Source organism: Bacillus rossius, chromosome 7, assembly GCF_032445375.1.
Source record: "Bacillus rossius redtenbacheri isolate Brsri chromosome 7, Brsri_v3, whole genome shotgun sequence".
NCBI classification, from domain to species: Eukaryota; Metazoa; Arthropoda; class Insecta; order Phasmatodea; family Bacillidae; genus Bacillus; species Bacillus rossius.
In genome coordinates, this window is record NC_086335.1 from 40,429,888 (window position 1) to 40,454,037 (window position 24,150).

The 24,150-nt window shown below is 38.7% G+C and overlaps 2 protein-coding genes across 5 annotated transcripts in view; one reads left to right on the top strand and one right to left on the bottom strand.

The window, feature by feature from the left end:
- The window catches only part of LOC134533873 (tetratricopeptide repeat protein 21B-like), a 33,960-nt gene extending 28,026 nt beyond the window's left edge, over positions 1 to 5,934 (top strand). For all 4 annotated transcript variants that reach the window (XM_063371598.1, XM_063371601.1, XM_063371599.1 and 1 more), the window contains 4 exons: positions 14 to 235; positions 2,289 to 2,527; positions 3,559 to 3,759; positions 4,529 to 5,934. In XM_063371598.1, the coding sequence (XP_063227668.1) occupies positions 14 to 235; positions 2,289 to 2,527; positions 3,559 to 3,759; positions 4,529 to 5,018 (1,152 nt within the window). In that variant the 3' untranslated portion in view covers positions 5,019 to 5,934. The remainder of the gene's footprint in view (positions 1 to 13; positions 236 to 2,288; positions 2,528 to 3,558; positions 3,760 to 4,528) is intronic.
- Positions 5,935 to 7,682: 1,748 nt separating this feature from the next.
- LOC134533874 (protein LZIC-like) lies at positions 7,683 to 23,829 on the bottom strand. The gene is made up of 6 exons (XM_063371602.1): positions 23,744 to 23,829; positions 20,259 to 20,377; positions 19,112 to 19,247; positions 17,561 to 17,716; positions 15,379 to 15,508; positions 7,683 to 8,971 (listed from the first exon to the last, which is right to left on the bottom strand). The coding sequence occupies exons 2-6, from the start codon at positions 20,354 to 20,356 to the stop codon at positions 8,910 to 8,912; spliced, it is 582 nt and encodes a 193-aa protein (XP_063227672.1). The 5' UTR covers positions 20,357 to 20,377; positions 23,744 to 23,829; the 3' UTR covers positions 7,683 to 8,909.
- Between the last annotated feature and the right edge of the window lie 321 nt (positions 23,830 to 24,150).

Here is a 24,150-nt window from a genome sequence, read left to right on the forward strand (position 1 = left end):
CCACTTCCACCAGGTTAACGACTTGGAAAACTGTCAAGCGACGTGCATGACCCTTCTGAAAGCAGATGCGAACAACGAAGCGGCAACCGTCATGCTGGCGGACTTGGCGTTCCGCAAAGTAGACTTTGAGACGGCGAAGGTGCACTTCCAGCAGTTGCTGTCTCGCCAGCCCAACTACTGGACGGCGCTGGCAAGGATGGTGGAGGTGTTGAGACGCACCGGGAAGCTCGAGGAAGTGAGTCCAGGACGGGGGAGCGCGCAGCGTAAGGGAGCGTTCAAGTATTACGTAATGCAATTTTTGAAGATTTTTTACCCCCCCCCCCCCCCCCCCCTCCCATGTAACACGCAGTAACATTTTTCTGTGCCCCCTCCTCCTCCTTAAATGTTACGTAACACCCAAGTGACCATTTTTACTTAAAAGTCATAATTAGGTTGCGCAAAGTACCGGAAAGTTGCTAAAGTACTTTGTTATTGTTTAATCGTGTTTGCGGTAATAATAAATAAAACAAGCAATATTTAATCTAAATACATGCGTATATTGTTTATTTTATTTATTTATATAGTTAGTTAATAAAAAATATGACGTGAAACATAAACTAAAAGGGTTGCAAACTTGGGAAATTTTAATTTCCTAGTTTTTTATTTAAACAAAAAAAAACAATATTACGTAACGCGTTGTTCGAACCCCCCCCCCCCCCCCCCTCCCGCCCTTGTAACGCATCGTAACATTTTACAAGATCCCCCTCCCCCCAAATTGTGTTACGTAATACTTGAACGCCCCCTAACATGATACTGTGTGGTATTACCAAGGGTTGGAAAAACTGGCGGGATGATGACCTCTATGACAGACTCCACGCTTCTTGGATGTCTGTGATGGCTATGGTTGCTAATGAGTAGAGACATGCAAAAGGTGTGTTTATTTTGTAATGAAAAGTGGTGTTATTTTCCCTTAAAATCAGTGTTATTTTTACCTAAAAGTGGGGTTATTATTTTTTATATTTTTACAATTTCAAGTGTAAGAAATATGAAGAGAACATTGTAATATAATTGCACCATCAATTGAAACATTATAAATTAAAATTACACAAATATAGGTTAAAAAGACACAAGTTTAAGAACTCAGATTCTAAATTAAGTCAACCCAATAATTTCAGAACCAAAGTACTCTGACACAACATTTAACTTTCAAATGAAAAAATAGCCATTGTAGCTCAATTTTCTTGTTTCAAATTAGTTCTCTTGTCAGTGAGAACATTATTGTATTGTAACAAGAAGCGTTCCGAATCAACGTTTGCACACAACATCCACACTGCTTCCAGGCACTTGTCAGAAAATTCAGGTTGTGAAAGTTTTAAAACTTGAAGTGCCTTCACTACATCCACACTGCTTTCCTTCATTTGTTTCTCAACTATCTGTTTTAACTCTCCAAAACCGGTGATCAGCTCCTGGCGGTCCATTTCTTTCAGAGTAGAAACTTTACACAACTTAGCAAGCAAAATAGGGCTCATTTCCGTAATCAAAATATTTTTTGGATTAAAGACAGTCAGTGTTTCAAAGTCAAGTCTGCTTGGATCTGTAGCCATCAAGCTGGTAAGCTTCACCAGAGATTTTGTAGACACTTGCACTACACTTATTTTCACAGCAGGTGCTTTCGTGGTGTTCATGTGGTCCAAAACTTGTTTTGTTTCGTCAAAAAAATGCACTCCATGTTTCCAAAGTTGCGCTGCACCTTGGTAAGCTCACTATGCAAAATATGAGCGTTTGGCTTCTCCCTGGAACCACTATTGCTTGAAATCCAAGTACGGGAACAGGTTTTTAATCAGGCACATTCACAACTACGGCCGTGCTGGACGAGCAATTTTGCCAGATTATCGAATGTCGATATAGTTTTATGGGAATACCGAACACATTAATACACAGTTCAATGGTATTCAAAACAAGTAATAAAAAGCTGCTCTAAAAAGAAGAAAAAAGTACAGATGTGTTTGTTGGTCTTGTTCAAAAAAAAATCTTTTTCGGAACTGTAACCCCGCCATAAAACAGGAAACAACATACTGAAATGAAAACACAGTTACTATGAACTCTGAAGGAACTTAAAAACTCCAGCAGCGGCACAGTAATGTGACCTGACAGTCGAGGTCCACAGAAAGAATCGAAACAAACGAATGCAAGTGGCTCGATCGATGTCGCATTGCAGGACGTGCCGGACCGTGACGCTGGATTAAAGGCCTTTTGACTGTGCATACGTAGTACTAGTTAGGGGTGGTTGCGGTTGGCGTGGTGAGCAGGTCCCGGAGTACCTGGAGAAGGCGAGCGCGGCCTGCGCGCGGCCGGCCCAGGAGGCGGGCCTCAGCTACTGCCGCGGCCTGAACCACTGGTACTGCGGCAACCTCAACCAGGCCCTGCGGGAGTTCAACGGCGCCCGGCGGGACGCCGAGTGGGGGCAGCAGGCTGTGTACAACATGATCGAGATATGCTTGAATCCCGACGACGACGTGCTGGGGGACAGCGCGGCGTCGGAGGATGAGTACGTCCCTGTTCCCGTGCTCAACCCACCTTCCTTAAATGTTTTACAGCTTGGTTATGTTAAATTATAATAATAAAATAAATACATAACCTAGCCCTGCAGAATAAATATATTAGTTATGGAATCAAGTCTAATGATTAGTTGTGTTCCCTGGAGTTTCATTTTTTGACCATTTGAAATCTATACATGATGAGAGTTTTACTTTAATATATTAAGAACCAACTTTGTTTTTGGTAAAATTAATACTCAATCCGAGATCCAAGAAGTGGTTTTAACCATGAATACACACAACGGTTATACCATCAGATAATAAATACAGAAAACAAAAACAAAATGACAAAAGACAATAATGATCGCTGCAAGTAAACAGAGCACTCCCCTCCGCTGGCTCCAAATGTGGGCAAACACCACCTGAAGGGGAAATTCCAGCAGGTAGGTACACCACAATTGGCCAACACATGTAAGGTTAGTGAGCCGTACACTTGCAGCGACCAAAACACATAAGAGGATTACAAACATATACAAAATACAAATACAAAAACATAAAAGATACAAAAATAAACACAAAATATACAGTTAATACGTATAACATAGGGATCAAATAATAAATATGCTACTAAAGAAGACAAAAACAAATTTCAAACAAAGCTGAAAAACTATCTATTACAAAATTAATACATAGAATTAATAATAGTAAAATATAGACTGATAATAGAATAACTAGAATCAAACATGGAATTCTATTTAATATCAAAGTTATAGAGAACATACAAGAAAATAGAGAGATAGAAAAATGTTAAAAATTTATATTTGATAATGAAGACATAACTGCATATAACTTCAATGATCTGCAGGGGAGAATGATTTGATTTAATTTAGACCAAATAGTAAGTAATATTTCTTGTAAATGACTGCATCAGATAAGTGTCTTCCACCCCACTGTTCGTCCAGTTGTGTGTAACATTGAGGATCATGATATTCGCGAAAAGGTAGGTGCGTGTTGAGTAATGGGTTCGGTGCTTTGTGTCCAGCGAGGAGTTCCACGGCTCGAGAGAGATGGCGCTGCGGACGGCTGAGCGCCTGCTGAGCGAGCTGAAGCCCGGAGGGGGGAGAGACGAGATGCTGAACCACCGGCTCCTGAGCAACTTCCTGCTGCTGGCGGCAAGGCAGAAGTCCACCATAGAGAGGGCGCTGCAGGATCTGACTTCCATGGCGAGCCAGGATGCTTACAGGTTATTTTACTGTTTCTGTGCAACATCCTGAATCACCACCACATTAATAACTCGCTGGACATATGCAAAGGTTAGATGGGGGGAGGGGGAGGATGTATCCTCCCTCCCTCCAAAATCCTAAGAAATCCTTAAGAATCAATCATTCCCACCAACAAAAGGAAAGGATTTGATAGCAGGCAAAGATCTTCTATTTCCCCCCCTCCCTTGCAGAAATGAAATTCTGTGTATACTTCTGATCTCCAGTGATGTTAGAATATTTGCCCTCATTGTCAGAGGTCAGAAGTCACAAATGTTTCAAATAAACTAGGAAAATTAATTCTAAGATGCATCCTATTTCCACAGTACAGTAAATAAACCAATGTTACAATAGTTTTTTTTTTTTTTTTAATTATTTTATTTGGGTTTCACATTTTGTAGAAAGTGAGGTCTTCATAAATAGATAAACTCATGTACTCAGTACAAGTACAGTAAATCCATGTTACAAAGTTTCTCATAGAACTTAGAAATTTGTACTTGTTAACAGGGAAATTTTATTCAAAGGGTAAAATTTTTTTTAATTTTTAGGTCCAGTGCAAAATTTTTAAAAAAATTACTGTGGAGGAAATTGTCTTAAGTTAGATTTTCTTTAGAGGTGTTTTCAGTATTTTTCCGGGGTTATTTCCGAAAAGCATGAAAAAAACCAATTTCAGGATGGCCTGATCAGGATCCAGACCTAGATCCCCCCTCGCTCCATGAGTACACAGTAGAGTTGTGCGGGTGGTTGCGGCAGGGACCACGTGGGGGTGGCACTGGGCCTGGCCACCGGCTACATGCTGCTGAAGCAGACGCCGCGCGCCAGGAACCAGCTGAAGCGCGTCGCGAGGAGCGCGTGGAGCTTCGAGGACGCGGAACGCCTGGAGCGCTGCTGGCTGATGCTGGCCGACGTGTACTTGCAAGGGGGCAAGCCGGACCTGGCCGGGGAGCTGCTGCAGCGAGTCCTGCAGCACAACCAGGGCTGCGCCCGCGCCCACGAGCGCTCCGGCCTCGTGGCCGAGAAGGAGCAGGCGCACCGCGAGGCCGCCGCCCACTACGAGCGCGCCTGGCGCTTCGGGGGCCGCGCCGACCCCGCCGTCGGCTACAAGCTCGCCTTCAACCACATGAAGGCCAAGCGCTACGCCGACGCCATCGACGTCTGCCAGCAGGTGCTCAAGTTGCATCCGGACTACCCGCGCATCCGCAAGGACGTACTGGACAAGTCCAGGAACAACCTGAGAACCTAACTGCGACGGGACCGCCAAACTCGGGGCCGTAGCCAGAATTTTGTGGAGAAGATGCAATGACTTGGAACTTGTAGGTCTTTGCAAAGCTTTGAAAATTTCTTGAAACAAATTGCGTACCATTATCGCACGTTACTATTCTTGGTGTGGCGAAATGCGTGAAAATTTATTTTTATCCAATTATGACTGCCACGTCCCTCAAACGAGACAAAGGGGTATATTTCAAAATAGTTGAGTAATAGTTCTTGACAATTAGTTACCCCGCATCACATTTAAACAGATAGACTGCGATGACTTGCCATGGGTGAGATGGCCTTTTTGCTTGGATAAATGGTTGTCTGGAATGTTGTCTCTCCTACACACAAATTGGTCAGTTCCAAGTTTTCCAGTTGTGAGGGTAATCCAAACCATCATACTGACATTTTTGCTCTTTCTCTAGATCTCACTGTGCCCAGGTGACCTGCATGAATACATTCCAAGACAGTGGAGTTGAAGTGATGCTGGGATGACCAATCTGGTATATTTGAGCAAGAAAGAGTCTGCATAGGTCATGTTGTTTGTATATTGCCAATAAGGGATCATATACTGTGTGACCTCACTTTTCTCTGGCCAACCTTGCACGCAATAGGACTGCAGTTGTTTGCAAGCCTTGTCTTTCCTTTATTCTGCCTGAATAGTAAACAAGAACTGATCACTTATGGGATCACTAGATTTTTTCCTGATCACTGATATGTCACCAATAACTATCAAAAATTCAAATTCAAAATCGTGACTTGTAGGCATAAACACACATCACTATTGCAACAGACAACTATCAATCACTTATCACACTACTGTCCATATGACTGAAGTTAATTCACATGGTTGAAGTGCTGATATAATTAAAAAAAAAAAAAAAAAAAAAAAAAATTGTAAAGGAGGAATTACTATGCCCGGCAGATATCTTGGCGTCTGAGCTCCCTAGTCCTGTCTGGTGGGGAGGGGAGGGCGAAGAGGAAGCGATACCCTATTGTCAAGGTCAGCGGCCCGGTTTGTACTAGCAGAACAGAATACATTCGGTGCGTGACTTCCTACACTATTATGTAAGTCTGTATCCACGTCCGGGGGGGCCCCAGGGCGGTAAGGCCTTTTGGCTAAGAGCGCTGGGTTACCAAACCAAAAGTGAGAAATCCTATGAATTGTACTTGTATTACATAAGTGTAACATTGTGTAAATTGCAGTGGTTGTGCTCGAATATATGTACTCATCTGTCAGGAAAAGTAACAAACTATTATCTAAACCTGCAACGTTTTACTTTGTCCCATTAAATATACTTACGGTGCCTGCTAATTATTATGCTAACCAAAATTAATTGAAATGTTAACTCAGTAACTAGCGAAAACCGGCCAGATTTATTTTGGAAAACTAGGTCACTTAGTATGTAAAATAAATTTAAAAATATGCTTCTCAATTCATTGTGTTCTCAAAGTTAATTAAAACAAAAGTCTTACAAGAAAAAGCAAACGACCAAAACATTACGCAATTGTAGATCTCCGCGCGTAAGCTATCTCACAGTTGATGACGCAGGAGCCAGTCTTGCCCTTATCGTTCTCCGGTTTCCGTACCTAAAACGTTCCATTTAGCGCTGGATGTACTTTTAAGTAAACATGGAGCTTGTTATGTTATATTTGCTGCTTTAACTTCATGTCAGTCGTTTAGGAAACACCTGACTACCAATGTTAATGGCATTTAAAAAATGCTTGTGTATGTGTGGCTTTATATTTTAATGCACCTATAATCGATTATTTATTATAAATGTAAATACAATTTACATTGTACTTCCACTTTAGAATACCTTCAAAACATCATATATATTATATGATAGGTTTAATGTAAGTATGAAGTTCTCTTTCCATGATAATTGATTGTATTAGGTGACGAAAAACCAAATTAAGTTAAAATTAATTACTATTATTACTATTCTTATTACTTTCTCTAGGTACTCCCGTTTTCACCGTTCTGTCATTTCGTCAACGCTTCATACTCATCATTTCTCCACAATAGGCTATCAAGACCTTACTTGTTAATAGCCGCCCAACTCACACACACCCTAACTGCCCAAATATTTTACTCCACTATACACTACGTAACAGTAACGTAGTAAAGATATATTTCCATTGTTTATTAAATACTTAAAATATCTGTTTTTTCGTGGCGTAGTCTGTGGGTCATGTGGTTGTTCTTTGCTGACTTTACGAATCCTGACTATGGACCGTTCACTCACACCCGTGTACTTCGCTGCTCTTGCCGTCTGTAAATGCTCGAGCAGACATTTATTTTTCGCTTCTTCATCACAAAACTGCATCACGGTTTTTATTATTTCCCGCTCTCCGCTATGTATCACTTTACCGCGCCTCTGCGAGCTGCCACCTTCGCCTTCCATTTTCGGGTATACACTGAAGGGCGATATTTTCTTTACAGCCACTACACGGCTCTCGGCTACGTGTCGCCTGCTTACCCCCTCTTCTTTCTCCGGTCCCGCTGTCCCCGCACCCCCGCGCTGAGACACGCCAAGATAACTGCCGGCCACAGTATGAATATGTAATGAAAGCAGTACAAATAAAAATAAGCGTGTACTATAACTTAACTTTTTCAGTAACGTCATCACTGAAAATTTTTTTTGACTACTTAAGAAATTCCCTGACTTTCCAGGTTTTCGTTGTTACCAGCCACCCTGACATGTATATATGCATGTGTGTATATCATGATTTCATAAAAAACACTTACTGTATACTTAAAAACTATATGTATTTGCAATACTTAAAAACTATAGTTGCAACTTATGTTCCCTAAATAAAAAATAAAAAAAACCTGTTTGTATTTAAATATTTGAAACTTTCCATCCTGCATTTAAAGATTAAACATTTTTCTAGAGTCATTTGCAGTTTTAACTCCGATATTTTGATTTTTGCACATCCGGATCCTGTCATTCAGTGGGGGGACTGGAGTTGGAGTTGAACTATACAGCTAATGTTTGGAATTGAAGTTATTTAATATGGAACAAATAAAGCAAGAATTATGGTGTAGCGAAAGCATAAAACTTGCGAAAAATGGCATATTCATAGTATATTAACATACTTTAGTACAATAATCAACAGAGGGTTATACTTACTTTTTCCAGCTTGTAACACTATCAAATCAGCCTTACATGATAAAATTATGCATTATTTGTTCAACATGACATCAAACAAAGAACTGAATTATAACAATAGCCAATCGGTTTGGCAAGACAAGGTTTGTAAGATGTTGGAAAAAGACCTTCAACACAAGACATTCATCAGCAGCCCTCAATCATTAGTATCTGCCTGTTCATTACAACTAATACATAAAATAAAAATTAATAACATCTTCTACAGATGGCTTACCTCTACTACTAAAAGTAAAACCATATTTCCAAAATAAAGGTTTTGTAAATCAACATACTGCTATGTTACCCTGCACATAAATTTTTTGAAAGATTCGACTATATTCTCACTTCTGTTCTCATGATTGAGATGGTAGAAATAACCTTTAGAACAAATTTAAAAAAAAAATCCTTGCTATTAAAAACAATTCTTTATGTACCAAAATATATACATTCAAACAATACTGTTCAAGAATAATAGTTGAAGCACGGACAAGAATCAGCACCAAACATTCATTTAAATAAATGTAATACATATTTTGAATAACAATGGTAAGCTTCAAATTGCATTAAAAGTTCTTTGTAATAGTTGTCACAATTTATAGCAAAACAAATTTTATTCAAGACAATTTTTTTATTCAAGTTGTATAAAATATTTTCACAAAAAATGACAGTCATCAACTCACTGAGTGTTTGAACTCTGCACAATCACTTTTGTTGAAGATGTTTCTTCAGGCATTGTACATTCTACTAGCCTCCGATTTGGCCATTGTCAGTGCTCTCTCGCCAGAATCTAAAACATACAAATAAAATACGAAGGGGAAAATAATTCCCGTGTTACTCTAACAAACACAGAAATTAATGCCTACTTAATTCTGCCCATATTCTACAGAGAAATTGTGAGGCGCAGGTTATAAAAATATGCCTCCTGAAACAAAGTAGAATTCAATACACAAGAATATAATTAAAGGAAAAATGACTTCAGCAATGTAGACAATACTTCAACATAAATATTGATAACCCTCAAAAATTCCACCAACTCAACTTAATCCTGCGTACAAACAAAAGAACATACTGTCTCCACCATGTTATCTTTATCTCACTATGCAAGATTTTGGATTGAGAAGAGGTAAAGGGTGTATTAGCCTTAATCACTAGATAATTCTGACTACCCATACTACTGGGCAGAACCAGTGACCAATGGTCGAATGAGTCACAAGTGGTAGAAGCACAGATGTGCAAACCACGTGTTCACTTATTCCATGCAGGCCATCTACTCCTCGTCTTCTCCGAACCAAAACACTTTTTTCTTCCACAAAACACAAATATGTCCGTCCACTACATCCTCTTGCTACCTTTTCTCATGCTCCAATCCCAAAAAACCGCACAGCATGTTTCTACTTCAGAGCCTTGCTCCTCGTTGATGTGCTTGCACCTGTGTGTCTTCAACAGGGCCAATACCACACCTGCTACCTGCCACTCATACTGCGACACTGGTACTGTCCTTTGCTCTACCACCACCCTCTCTCCAGGAGACCACAACCGCGGCATTCACTTGACAGCGATTCGGGAAAAGGGTTTAGGGGAGGTGAGTACCTCAAAACTGCTTCGCCCCGCCAAACTATCATGTGTTGTCTGCCTGTTCCTGTCCAAGCACCCAGAATACTAGCTCCGACACGTCCACTCTAATTTACACAAAAGACCAAGTGTGCAAAGCACCCGGACAACTATAAATCCTAACGAGAAAGCAAGCTGATAATAATAAATAAAACAAGGGGCAAAAACAACAAAATTATGTGTGACCAAATACGGTAGTTTTACCCTAGATAATGCCCACAGCTAAGCTTCCGAGATGCCCATAGGTTCCACATATCTAATTTTCCTGAATGTGTAATGAAATGAGACCAAAGATTAGATGGTAAAGAGTACGGTCAGAAACGGCAGGGTTTTAAGTAACACGATTAGGTAAAGAAAATAAAAGACAATGTGAACACCCAAGACTGAAGCAGGCTGCAAACCACTTGAAAACTAACTCATTTTTACTGTTTTGTGTTTTACGTCTTGTAGACACCGATGGTATTACAGCCAAACAATTACATTAAATACTCTGCCATGAACCTGAGGACAAAATGAGCTATGGTATATAAGGGACCATAAAAAAATAAAAAATTAAACTGACCAAAAGTGGTGCTAAATTCAGGTAAAAGCTGTGTAAAATTTCAGCGCAGAGTTACAATATTAAAACATAGACACTATGCAAAAATTCAGTATTTTATGGCCTAAATTATAAGTAAAATTAAAATTGTAAACAAATGAGAAGATGTGAATTCAGTACTAATTTTTCACTCAGAAACTTGTCAATAAGAGTTCTCACTATCAGTCAAAACAACCAAACAGTAAAAAAACAAGTAAATCTTTAATAGTCCTGTGTTGATAATGTGAAAAAGTCATAAGTTACTACAATGCAAAATAGTTTAAAATTTACTTAGCTTGGAAAAAAATTCAGAGAGTAAATTTTAAATATTTTACTGTTAATATGAAGTGCAAACATGACATTAAAACTGGCGTGTAAAGACAGTTAAATAAAATTTGAGCAAAACCCTGGGGGGGGGGGGGGGGGGGGTGGTAGTGGTGGTGTGTGTGTGTGTATATCTCTCTCTCTCTCTGTGTGTTTGTGTGTGTGAATGCATGTGTGTGTGAATGCATCAGAGCCTCCTAGATGGGAAGCCAGACCACGAGGGCTCGAGCAGGTCATGACGTCAGCACGCGACGTCCTTTGCCCTTGGCATTCCAACACGGAGGGAGAATACAGTTATCGTTTGAACAGCAGTGAGTGAGGAGCAGGCCTGAGCAGGCAGTAACCGTGCGTGGGTGAAATTTTGGCGAAAGAAAAACGGTTGACATTTATATTATGCAGTTTTTTTTTGTTAAAATAAAACATGCCGTCAAAGTGCAGTGTAGCAACGTGCCGCGGCAATTACAAAAGTGGACCAAAAGTGGCGGTATTTCGGTTCCTGACGGATGAAAATTTGCGAACGAAATGGATACGAAGTCTTAAGAGAAAAAATGGCTTTACACCAACAAAACGTTCACGAGTGAGTACAAATTTCTTTTTATAGCCTGCCTTTCTCTTGACTTCGTGTAAATGTCGTTTACGATAAACGTAACATTTTGGTGAACTAGCGCCGATTTCATTTGTAGACTGTTGCATAATACCCGGGAAATCTTTTGATATTTCGCTTTGAACCGCTAAAGTAGTAAGGCAACTGCTGTTAATGCTGAAGTATTTATAGTGATGACCTGACAATTTGTCAAATGTTTGTCTAGAAATTTATAGAGAACGACCTATTACCATTTATTTAGTACTATGTTCTACCTTCGCTGCGGTAACAAATGGTATGGAAAGTGTAAATTTAACTTGAAATCACTCGGATTTCCTTAATTATACTTAGGCTACTTATAAAATAATAGTCCCATAAATGTTTGTAAAAAATTGTTAATTCGCCTCTAATGGTAATATTTTCCGGATTTATTAGGTTTCAAAATGTATCCAATTATAACAACTATCAAACATATTATAATTAATTATTAATGAAAATTTATTTTTAATAGGGCGAGTGAGACTTTTTAGGCTGTCAGTAGACTTCACTGTTTTAATATACTGCAGGGAAAGTGAAACATATATATTTTGGGTTACTAGTATAATTAGTATTAGTCGTAAATCATATTTTATTATCAAGTCGCAAAAGCATTAAGTTAGCTGAAAGATATAGGCTAAATCAGCTATTGCCTTTGAAAAGTGGTAATTCAATAGTGAAGGTCTTGTAAAAAATTTTTTTTGCAAGCAAGTGAGAAATTTACGACACACAAAGGTTTTGCTACAGGAGCTATTAACATTATGGGGACATTTTATTTTTATTTTTAAGCCGGAATTACAACAGCTCGTCACATCCGTCCGTCATCCGTCCGTCAATCACGTGACCTGCGGCCAATAGGATGGCCGGAAAAATTTCATCCGTCCGTTTGTCAAAAGTTTGGTAACGTCATATTTTTGACGGGCGGACGGATGAAATTATAACAACCAAATGTCTGCAAGTGTTTTGCGTGTCAAGTCTTTTTTACAAATTATAGACACTAAAGTTTGTTTAGTTTTTTAGATGCTTACATATTTTTTTCAAACATGTTTGAACACGTTTTCAAGAATTGTCCGACTTACAAAAGTGTAATAATTACGCTAGGTAGCGCAGAAAATGTTTAAATAAATGCTGGAATGAAAAAGATCGTATATAATAAGCTATAAGCTCATAGCTTACATTATTAAAAAAATAACCTAATTATACCAGGTAAATTTCCTCCAAAATCAAAGGTGTTTCAACAGTTGGCAGCGTGTATAAGGTTAAATATATTTAACGGATAAACGGAGTGTTTTAAATCGCTCGGCATCTGACGGACGAACGGATGACGGACGGACGCGACGGGTTATTGTAATTCCGTCTTTACAGTCAAATATTTAGCTTTACATTTTGTAACATAATTTACAGCTCAATTTTTTCTTCTCTATCGTAGTGATTAAGTCCGGGAAGTATTGAACAAATTCTATGTATTTTTAAGCAGACAACAGTTTAACCATTTGTCGTTTATAACGCCGGATGTAGGGTTTGTAAAATGATGTAATTACCGACACCATTCATCAGCATAAGCCTTAAAAAAAGTTGAAAATTTCTTTAAAATGTATTGTTTGTGAGTTATGGCAGTAACTTTTACACCGTTAGTAATGATTAAAAAATTACGATAAGACTTAACATTAAATAAAAGTGCAGTCTAAAAATGACATGTATATATCTAATTTATTTATTGTTAGATATTGGTTGACGGTTAACCACATATTAAGATAATTTAACTCTAATTCACGATAGGCCCTCACCTTTATTTTCGTAAGTGGACATTTGTCAAATATTTTTTACTTATAATTTATTTTGTTTTGCAGTACCTACTGGAAAATTGCTTTGCCGTCAAGAACGGTTACCGAAACTAATTTTCATTGGCAAAGTACTTATTATGCCCACACAATATTTAAAAAAATGGTCGAATTTAAATACAGTTTACTTTTACGACACTCAAAGATCGCGTTATAATACTCAGTAATTATATTGCACATTTAAATGACAAAACCAGTACGTCATTATAGGACTTCAATATTCTGTGCAATCAGTTTAAAATTAAAATTGGCGTACCTATATTGGTAGAACTCTGCGTTATAAGTTTTATGTTATGTCAGCCATTCTTTTTAAGTTTTATCTCATCGTTAATAATTTATTCCGCAGTTCTACAGTAAATTAAATTCTTGTAGATTTTCAATATATGTACGCAAATTTTCACATGCCAAATTACATTATATATATCCATCTTTATAATTTTTTTTTACCAAATGTTAAAAGTAATTTTGAGCTGAATTTCATTTCGTTAAGAGCTCTTGTTACCAAATATTCGTTAGGCCTTCTTTCAATTGTTCTTATACATAAAAAATACGCTTATAAGTGATAACCTTCTTTTAAAACACCAAACATTTGGAGCAGTCATAATCATATTGGCACGTATGTTAAGAAGTACGTAAAAAAATTAATATCCCCATACCTACATAGGTACACATAAACGTGGGTGACTGGAAGTAACTCATGATATCTTATCCCAGATTAAGTTGGTAATTTATATATTTATTAAATATCTGTTATATAGCATAACATTGTATTGCATGTCGTTACGTGCTCCCTTACTGAAAATGTTCTCCGTGAAAACATGTTCTTTTTAGATTTAGAAGGTTGTGAAAAATCTCATGAACCCGAGAAAATCCTGAAGGATATTATAAGATCATCAGTCAATATATTTCTGAACAACTATTGTAAAGTCAGGAATGATAAACTTTTCAGTGCAAAGAATGCGGCAAGGCGTAAACTGAAAACACTAGATAAATAGGTTTGTAATTTTTTTTCTATTGAGATTTTATTCTCTAACCAATGTTTTACTAGGTTTTGTGGAAGGTACATTATTCATAGAGTATAATTTGTACTAGCGTATTTCTGTACAGTTTATATCTTTTATACTTTATTCACGGAACTTCAAACTTTGCTGAAGCCCTTACAGTTTTAATGTCCTGCCACCCACATGTAAATATATATTGCAATGTGACTAATGTCTTGAGTGTCTAAAAAATAATTTTTTACGTTTTTAGCTGTACACTTTCCTGGAACCCTTTTAAAAACTCAATTATGTAAATGTTCGCAATTTTAAGACAAAATATGCAGGGATTTAAAATAAATTTAATATTTTGGATACTATTTTTTAAGTATTCCTTAAAAATATTGTTGTGACTTTCCACCTTTTCACTTCCTCGAACAAGGTAGTGAACATTTGAACGGCAGTGTCACAGAGCTGCAGTAGCGGCGGGTAGTAAACAGTCCTGGCCGCCCGCCTAGCCGCCCCGAGCTTCTACCTGCTGTCGGACGTCGAGCGCTGACGTCACAAATCTGTGGTCTGGCTTCCCATCTAGGAGGCTCTGGAATGCATGCACGGGGATGGATGTGCATGTTTGTGGGTTTGTGTGGAAGACTATATACATCTAAGCCCGGCTCGTCTCCTGCTTCTCGCGGAGCATTTGAACGCCACTGCACTGTGATCATGCATCCCTCTCAGCCAATGTTGTAGTTGCCTGAAGCCCACCAAATTCAATTTGCACGCTGCTGTTCATGCCTGTAACTTTGCAAGGTTTTGTTTCCTGACATACGTCCCTTAACAAAAATGGTTTGTTTTGCCAATCTCTGCCACCCACTAAATTTATGCCCTGTAATTTGCGAACAGCTTGTGTATAATTTACAACTTAAAATTCTTGTTTACTCTTTATAAACTTTACATTTTACTAAAAAACGTTGGAGAACAAGATATTTTTGGACATTTGGGGAGAGTGATATGTAGGGATACATGGGGACGAAGTTGGGAAGAGAGACATTAAGAGAGAGATATTGGGAGAGAGTTGGTGAGAAATATGTGGATATATATGCAGAGATATGTGGGAAGAGAGTTGATAAGAGATATGAGGCGACGTGGATATATTCGGGAGAGTGTTGGATTGGGGGGGGGGGGGGGGGGGTGATGAGGGGAGAGAGGAGGGAAAAGAAAATGAGTAGAAAGAAAGCTAAAGCCAACCTGTTGTGTCTGTGAGCTTAATGAACTGCTGGGACGCTGCTGTGAAGTCGTCGGAGTGCTGTTCCAGATACTGTAGCTCCACCACAGAGAGCTTCTCCCCCAGCTGCCTCAACGCACTCAGGATCTCCATCTGCACGCCAACACCAATCACATTTAACTTTATCTCACGCTTCTACAGTGAGAGGATTTTAATACCAACCAAAATAAGTATTACTATGTGATCAGTAAGTTTCCGCCCTGTACAGGACGCTTCTGTCGGAATGATTAATGGGACATCCCATCGAGCTAAATTATACAAATAATTAACGCTAATTTAAAAAAAAAAAATTATTATAAAACTTCAAACTACAATTTAAAGTACCGTGTTTTCTAGCATAATCGTTGCACATTTTATTCTAAAATCAAGTTTGAAAAGTAGGGGTGCGACGATTATGCGGGAGAAATTTTTTTTGTTAGATAAAGTTATTGATAAAAACAAAACCCATTCAAGGAAAGTAAGTTTTTTTTAAAAAGAGAAGTATAAAAGAGCACGCCAAACAATTTAAATTAATAAGTCATACAACAAAAACTTTTATTCAACTTTAAATAGAAAAAAATCTGTGTTCCAAATGCAAGCCGAACGAAAGCGTAACTACCGTAGTACACAACACGAAAGAATGCTGGCTATCAAATGTAGTTAGGTAACTCAGCACCTGATAGAGAGCGCGCGTTGTATGCACTCTGCGAGATATCTATATTCAGCTATGTGCGCGCGCTCTATACGGAAAGCAACATAACCAAACACAAATGATTTCAACGACGCTGGCTACAGTTTTGTACGGGATACACCGTGGCAACGCTGATGAACGGATGAAGGTTATAACGTTTAAAAAGTCTTTAAAAGATCATTTACACGTCAGAAAACTTCATATTTCCGTTAATTAAATAAGTAAGTGGTAATGTCCGAATATATATATGATTTCTATTTTAAAATATATTGTTTTATACGGAAAAAATACCCACACAAAGCTCTCTGAATCTAATAGCGAGACCAAAAACATTATGCGACATTTACACTAGAGGTTTTTTTTAATCCAAATTTTGACGTCCTAAAATATTACGCGTGTACGACCATTATGCGATAAAAGAGGGTAAAAGTTCCCAACAAGATTTCTAGATGAACTTAAGCAATGACTGATGACCTTACCAGTAGTCTAAAACAATTACGTAAATAGGAAGTATCACCAACCTTTTCCTTAACCTTTAGGATGAGACATTTTAAATTATCTTAGAACTTATTTATTTGTACTCTACAGGTGAAGCTGTGCACTAGTTATGACTTACATGAAGGAAAAAGAATTTGTACCTTGACATACCCTGAACTCTTAAGTTGGGCTACTTCTGCTCTACGTGAGCCTTAACAAACTTAATGACTTAAAACAATGTCAATTCCGTGAATTACATAGCATTGATTCGTCTTATGGGGGGCCCAAACTCACCAGAGTGAGCCTAACTCTTACTTGAACCATACTTCATCTTCGAAGAGATCTTAGCCTATCGACTTTTTACCACGAACAGGGCCACACCTGTCCAAACGAGCCCTGCACAACAGCAAACACCTGCTTAAAAATCCTACTGCGCTGCCTACCATCTAGTGCCGACGAAAACAAATTTCAAAACCACTACCCAGGCCGGCTAAGTAAGTCACCCCCCCCCCCCCCCTCCCTTTGCGCCCATGCATGTGGTTAAAATGCATCCTATTGTATCACAACGCAACCCAATAATGGCAGCCAGTTGTGGTACAGGTGCACAGCTGAACAAACACAAGAATAGTAATTTTACAAATCTGCACATTAGGCACATGCTGTACAAGGCACTGTGCCCTCATTACTCCATTGTGCAACCAACGCTGTAGACAAACAGAGCAGCACGCTCGCAGATCCAGCAGTGAACTCCCTAAATTCAACTTCGACAATATTGGAAAATATACACTTACAACAATAAAAACATAATCATGAAAAAATATATTTAATATATATATTAATGAAACTTCAGACTTAAGTCATGTATTTCGTTGAATAAAAAAAACTGTCACATAAACACATCATAAACATGCAGTTACCAGCTCAGCACGAGTCCCACAGTCTCACTCCGCACTGTCTCAGAGGAATATCTCAGTAAGAGCTGGGAAAAGCACACTAACCTTCTGTCTGATGCTGGCTTCCTGGGACAGTTTCCCGAGCTTCAGACCTTCCTCGACTTCAACCATCCTCTCTCGCAGCTGCCCTGGTTCCTTGCGAGCAAACATTCTTATCACTTCCGGAGTGTGGAATGCTGCGCTAATAGCTGCTTGCGTGGCCTGAAATGAGTAGTTCCCAGCACCACTAGTGTTATGTTGCTTGTGATGTTCTAGTTTAGAATATCATCTATGAATAGTGGTCACATGTGAGGTTAACCCCAGTGTCATAGTTACAACCTCCCTGGTTCATACCCTCTTGTGAAATTAGAAATTAAGGAGTTTTAAGGACCCCTTTATCACTTTGAAGAGGTACAACACCATTTGTAATATCACAAAATACCTCAAGATGATACTGTTAAATAGATAGTAAATGCAAAAAAAATATTATTTTGTTGGTTTAATTTTATTCTTACTATTTATTCTTATTACTTACATTTATTTTATGAGTAAGACAGTACAGTAAAACACACCTTTGTATTTTAAATGTGAGATGCTAATTATGAAAAAAAAAAATCTAAACTTTTTACACATTAAATCTAATCACGTGGCCCAAAATTCACAAATTGTACTGCACATGTCTTTGTTGCAAAGAAAATAATAATAAAAAAAACAAGAATATCCAGTGTTTACAGCCTATCAGTCTTTTTAAGGAGCTTTTAAGGATTATAAGAAATCTAAGAACTTTAAAGGACCCTTATTAAATAAAATAAAATAAAGTACCATTTTAAAAAAATTACGGACTTTATGAGGATATTAAGGGGGCGTAGGAACCCTGACATCCATACATTTTTTATCTATTTCAATAAAATCTACTTTTGTGTCATCATAGTCCAGCTAAATGCATACTGACATGGTTCTAAGATATCACACATCTATAGCACACTGCACTTTTGAACAACTATTAAATAATTGAATGGTAAATATTAATGTAGAGCGAGAAAATATTAATGTAGAGCAATCAGTACCCTCATAAGAGTTCAATTAGTATTTAAATACTTTTTATCACTTTAAATCGCAAACCTAAACTATTGTTTTTTTTCCTCTCTCTTGTGTTTATTTTATTTTATTGTACTGAAGAATTTTCTTTGTTAAGGCATAGCACATCATTTAAACGAATGCCTTAAGTTAAAAGTGATTTGCTAGAGCAAACCGTTTTTCCAGCAACATCATTAGCACTCATTATTAACACAGGTTTTTTACAAATAACTACAACTCTAGAAATAATATCATAAGTTACTGATTTGCAGTCTCAGAATGGTTATCACCTAAAAACAGTTGGATTCAAAATGCCATTATTAGGGTTGAAAAATTCCCCCCCCCCCCCCCCCCCCCAAACTTAAAATCATATTTATTAAGAATTCTACCTCATTACATAGTTGTTAGTTCAGTTTCATAATCAGCGCAAGTTTAAGCAAACAGGAAGTGTAAATGTGCATGGCGGTGCATCAGCCAAAAACTGCCCAAAGTTTAGTGGTTCTGTCGCTGGCAGCAGGGCGGTTAGTCAAACGTCCGTACCAGCTGAACCGACCCGAGATGATCGATCAACGTCATGTCTCCCGACATCATCCTCGACATGGTGTTGTTGAATTCCTGCAGCTGATCTAAAGTGTCTTGCTTTGTCTCCTCATATTCAGCCTCGTCAAGGTCATCCCTGGAGAAAAAAAAATGCAAGTCTAACGCTGTGCATTCTCTACTTTACGTACATTTGTGAGACAAAAATAGGTTGTAAGTACATAATGATACTCACTAGAGTTGTTGACATAAGTTACAATAACTTACAAAAACATCTCTAAAAAACCTATCCCAAAATATTAATATATAAATATATGAATTCCAATACATTTCCCTAAAGTTACTTAAAAAAAATTGTAGCAAATAAAAATAAAACATACAAGTACCGACATGAATAAAATTTATTGTTTTCCTTGGCATTTCCAGATTTTCCCCATACAATTTTCCCTGTACTTTCCAAGTTTGTCAACCACTCAAGCAAACCTTCCCCAATCAACAGGGAGGAATGGATAATTACTATTTGGCAATTATGAAGAAGGGACACAGCTGGTATGAGGTAGGGGTGAAGGAGTGGCGGAACAAATGAAGGAGTACCCCGAGAAAACTATTATACCACAAGAGAGTGCATTACTTACATTGACAATCGCTTACCTCTTTCAGCATAATATAATGTGGACCAAACTGAGAATTAAAATGGACCGATTTGTGTGTTTGTGGTAAATTTCTGATGTGGAATGAAGAATAGAAACTATAGTAAGTTAGTTGGAGCGAGCTTGAACCAATGATGAGATAAAAGTTAGAACTTATTTTACAGCAGTAAACTGCAAAACAAGTTCACAACATGGCAAAGAAAATTTTTTAAAATGATTTTTCAAAGTGTTTACCAACATTCCTAAGGACTTTTTTCAACCACTTTCAATTGCACCTTCGGTTTTCATTAACTATCAGTATGATCCTAAGTGTTTAATGTACAAACTGGATTCTTCACTCCCATCCATCTTGGTAATTTAAGTGGATGAACTCACGCCAGTCCTTGTTCAGTCCGGTAGGGCGTGTTTAAAGGTAAAACTCTCAGTTGGAATCCTTCAGAACTGGATTGAAATGCTCCCGTAAACATTGTGAATCAAATGCACTCCGCTCACTTACTCACTTGCACTCCTCCAGATCGGCCAACTGCTGCACCAGCCTCTCCAACTGACTCTTCATGTTCTCTATCAACTTCTCCGTCTCAAACTTGCCCCGCGACATTGTCACCTGTGACTGCGAACCCTGTAAGAAGCGATACTTGGCAGTGTCACACAGTAATATCTACTTGTAGGCACAGGTGGTGGCCTAAGCAGAAGTTGCTCATAGTCCTGAAAGTCAATACTAAAAACAATTCCAGCCAGGCAAGAGCTCGCCACTAGATGGCACTGCAGCACAGCAACTTCTAAAGGCTACCATTAAACCGATAGCCACAAAAATTGGTATATTGTGATTTTTACTGTCCTTGATCCTCAGTAACACCAAATAGTGATTGTAACTATGATAAAATTACATACACCATTCATTTTAGATACATAGTGATAAATAAATAAACACTGGCAGGGCAACATCTGCCGAGTTCTGCTAGTATGGTTATAAAAACAAGCATAAAATCTTCTCTTTACTGCTACGAATAATTTATATTTGCTTGCTTTGGACCTGTAAAAGAAAAATAGTGAAAAACTGAAGCATCCAAATAGGTAATACACTAATACACAATTCCTTGTATAGGTAGGTATTTATTGCTGCTTGTGGCCGTTCACACGACAGAAGTTTGCACACAAGTTGAGATGTACAAGAAGTCCACTTTCTTGTACAAAAAAAAATGCAGTAATTTTCTAGAAAAGATGCTCTTTTAAAAAATATATGTAATAACAATGTTAAGCCGGGATTTATTTGGCATTTCTATACTCTTTAAATATGAAATCGAATAGAAATACTGGAAATCAATACAAACCCCTTCACTGATGTCGGTTAACATAAAATATGGTTGTCTGTAAAGTCAGTTTACGGATGATAGTTTAACGTGAAAACGTCATAACAAAACATTGATGAAATGATAGTTTAGTTAAAGTACTAAATTTAAGCCCACCTTAACCTATTTAATATACCTAATGGTAGATTCATAGGCCAATTGAGTGGAAGAGAGATAGATGCGGCGCAAGTGTACAATGAGCGTAACGGGACACACTGTAATGGGACAATGTTCGTAACGGGACACTCTTTTGTGCGTGCAGCCGGCGTTCATTGATTTATTAGACGTTGTCACGTCAAAAAATTGAAGGTAAAATATCTGTAAATGGTATTTTTGTGTTCCTGGTAGAACCGTTGGATGGGGGGAAACGATGGGGGGAAACGATGGAGGCCATCTTTGATGATTTCGTGACGGCATTTGACAGGTTGCCACACAGGAGGCTGATGGAGAAGCTGGAGAGGTTGGTAGGGGCAGCAGGGTGGTAAACTAGCAGGTGAAGATGGATAAGTAAATAAGTAATAAGTAAATAAGTAGATAAGTAATAAGTAAAGATCTGGATGAGGGAAAAGTGATATCAGGGGTACTGCAGGGAAGTGTATTCATCATTATGATAAATGATATTGGAAAGGAACTGGATGGTAAGCTGCGGATGATTGCGGACGATTGCGGGGTGTATGAAAAAGTGGGGGAGGGGGATAACCTTGCAAAGTGATCTTAACAGGCTAGAGCACTGCTCATTGAACAATGGGATGGAGTTATATGAAAACAAGACGATAATGGTTAGGTTGGAAGTTTATTGCTGGAAGGAGTAGGAGGCAGAGGATTACAAGTACCTTGGGGTTAAACCTACAGGGCAACCTTGGATTGAAAAAGTAGGTGCAGCAGTTGTAAAGTTGAAGGTGTACTCCACACTGGTGGAGCTGATGATGGAGTATGCAGCAGTGGTCTAAGACTTGTATCTGGTGACGGAGATAGAGAACTGTATAAGGTCTACAGCACCAGGTAGCAAGATGGGTAACGAGTATGTAGACGAGAAGGGATAGAGGGGGGGAGACACAGACCATCAGTGACATCAAGTAGCTGTGGTGCAAAACACTTCAGGAGAGGTGGGTGGAGGGACTGGTGAGACTGTTCAAGGTGATCAAGGGGGAGGGGGGTTGAGGGAAGTTTGGAGATAGTTGCACAGAGGTGGGTAGAGAGGAAGACGAGACCATGAGTAATAATGAGAGAATGGAGGCAAACAGAAAGAAGGAAATACACTTTCCTCGGGAGGACAGGGACAGAATGGAACGGAACGAGCTCAAGAGGAAGAAACTAGAAGTGAGAGGTGTGAAGGACTAACATTTCTAAAAGTTCCTCACGAAAAAATGATGAAAAAAGTGGAGGGAGCTATAAGTGACAGGAGGGTGGTGGGTTGGATTGGTGACTTCATAAGCAACAGGACACAGAGGGTACGTGTGGAGGAGGAGATGTCGGAGGAAGGAAGGGTTACGTCAGGGGTGCCGCAGGGCAGTGTGCTCGGCCCACTGCTCTTCACCATAATGATGAATGATATAGGAGAGGAGATACAAGGGCATATTAGGCTTTTTGCAGACGACTGCGTGGTTTACATGGATGCGGAGAGAAATGGGTTACAGGATGATCTGGAAAGGCTGGAAGAGTGGGTGGAAAATAATGGTATGAAAATAAATGTGGGAAAGACGAAAGTGGTCAGGTTTACCAGGAAGAGGAAGATTGTCAGGAGGGAATATCGCTGGAGGGGAGACGTGATAAGTGAGGCCGACAGCTATAAATATCTAGGGGTGGTGCTGCAGGGTAACCTGGGGTGGGGGGAGCATGTAGACAAGGTAGTGAAGAAGAGCAGACAGGCCCTGGGCATGCTGGGACGAGTGCTCAGGGGGGGAAGCAGCAGCATACGTGACAAGGCCTATAAAACTATGGTCCGCCCCATGCTGGAGTATGCCGCAGCAGTGTGGGACCCATACACGGCAGTACTTGAGAGGGGGCTGGAGGGGGTGCAGAGGAGAGCAGCTAGATGGGTGAAGGGCAAGTGGAGGAGAATGAAAAGAGAAGGGAAGGGGGAGTGCAGTAACACAGAGATGATGATAGGAATGAGATGGGAGAGCTTAAAGGATAGAAGACAGAAGGAGAGATTGGTCAAGATGTACCAGGTGCTGAGTGGAGTGGGAGGATGGGGAGAGCTGGGGGAAAAATTCAAAATGGGAATGCCTAGAAGTAGGAAGGAAAATACTAGGAAGGTTTTCAAAGAGAGGAGGAGAACAGAAAGGGGAAAAAAATGTGATGGTCGTGAGGACGGTAGGGGAACAGAATAGGCTGGAGGAGGAGTGTGTGTCGGCTGGGAGTGTGGACCAGTTCAGAAGGAGAGTGAGGGGGAAGTAGGGAGAATGCTTGCCACCGGGCACTTTGTACCCAATCGCAGCTATATATTAAAATTAAAATACTTAGCGGCTTTTTCGGTACAAATGTTACTCAAAAATAACAATTTTAGGAAATTATCTCTTGTAGAAATTAAAATTGTACGTCTCACCCAATAACAAAAAGGATAAAAGAATTAATTTGTACCATTCAGTAAAAATTATAATGCAAAAAAATAAAAAATATTATAAATCAAATACCTTAAAAATTTGCTTATATCTCAACCCATATAGTAGTGTTTATTTAGATCACTTATGTTCCATAGATACAAACTTTAAAAGCAGCTTTGGGAAGCAAAAAGACAGTATCGAATATTATAAGGTTTCTTATATAATACTGGAAGGAATAGGAACAAAATTGTTCGTCAGTTTTGCATTAATTTAAAAACACGACCACTAAAAAATATTACCAGTGATCATAATTTTATAGTTTTATATAATGGTTTTCATGTTCAGTCTCTTTAATGTGTTACATTTTTTTTTATTAATAAACGGAAATAAATTGCTGTTTTAACACTTGATTGACTCCAAGACATCATATTTTGATTTGTATATATCTCTGCGAATGCATGTGCGAAATAAATTAGAAATTAATTATTTCATGGTTA

What these genes read in the sequence shown, in the direction of transcription:
- LOC134533874 (XM_063371602.1), bottom strand. Translation starts at nt 20,356, where the DNA reads ATGTCGCGGGGCAAGTTTGAGACGGAGAAGTTGATAGAGAACATGAAG. An exon ending in GCCGATCTGGAGGAGTGCAA is followed by an intron (nt 19,248 to 20,258) that starts GTGAGTAAGTGA and finishes TTTTTTCTCCAG; the next exon opens with GGATGACCTTGACGAGGCTG. An exon ending in TAAGCTCACAGACACAACAG is followed by an intron (nt 8,972 to 15,378) that starts GTTGGCTTTAGC and finishes TGTATGTTTTAG; the next exon opens with ATTCTGGCGAGAGAGCACTG.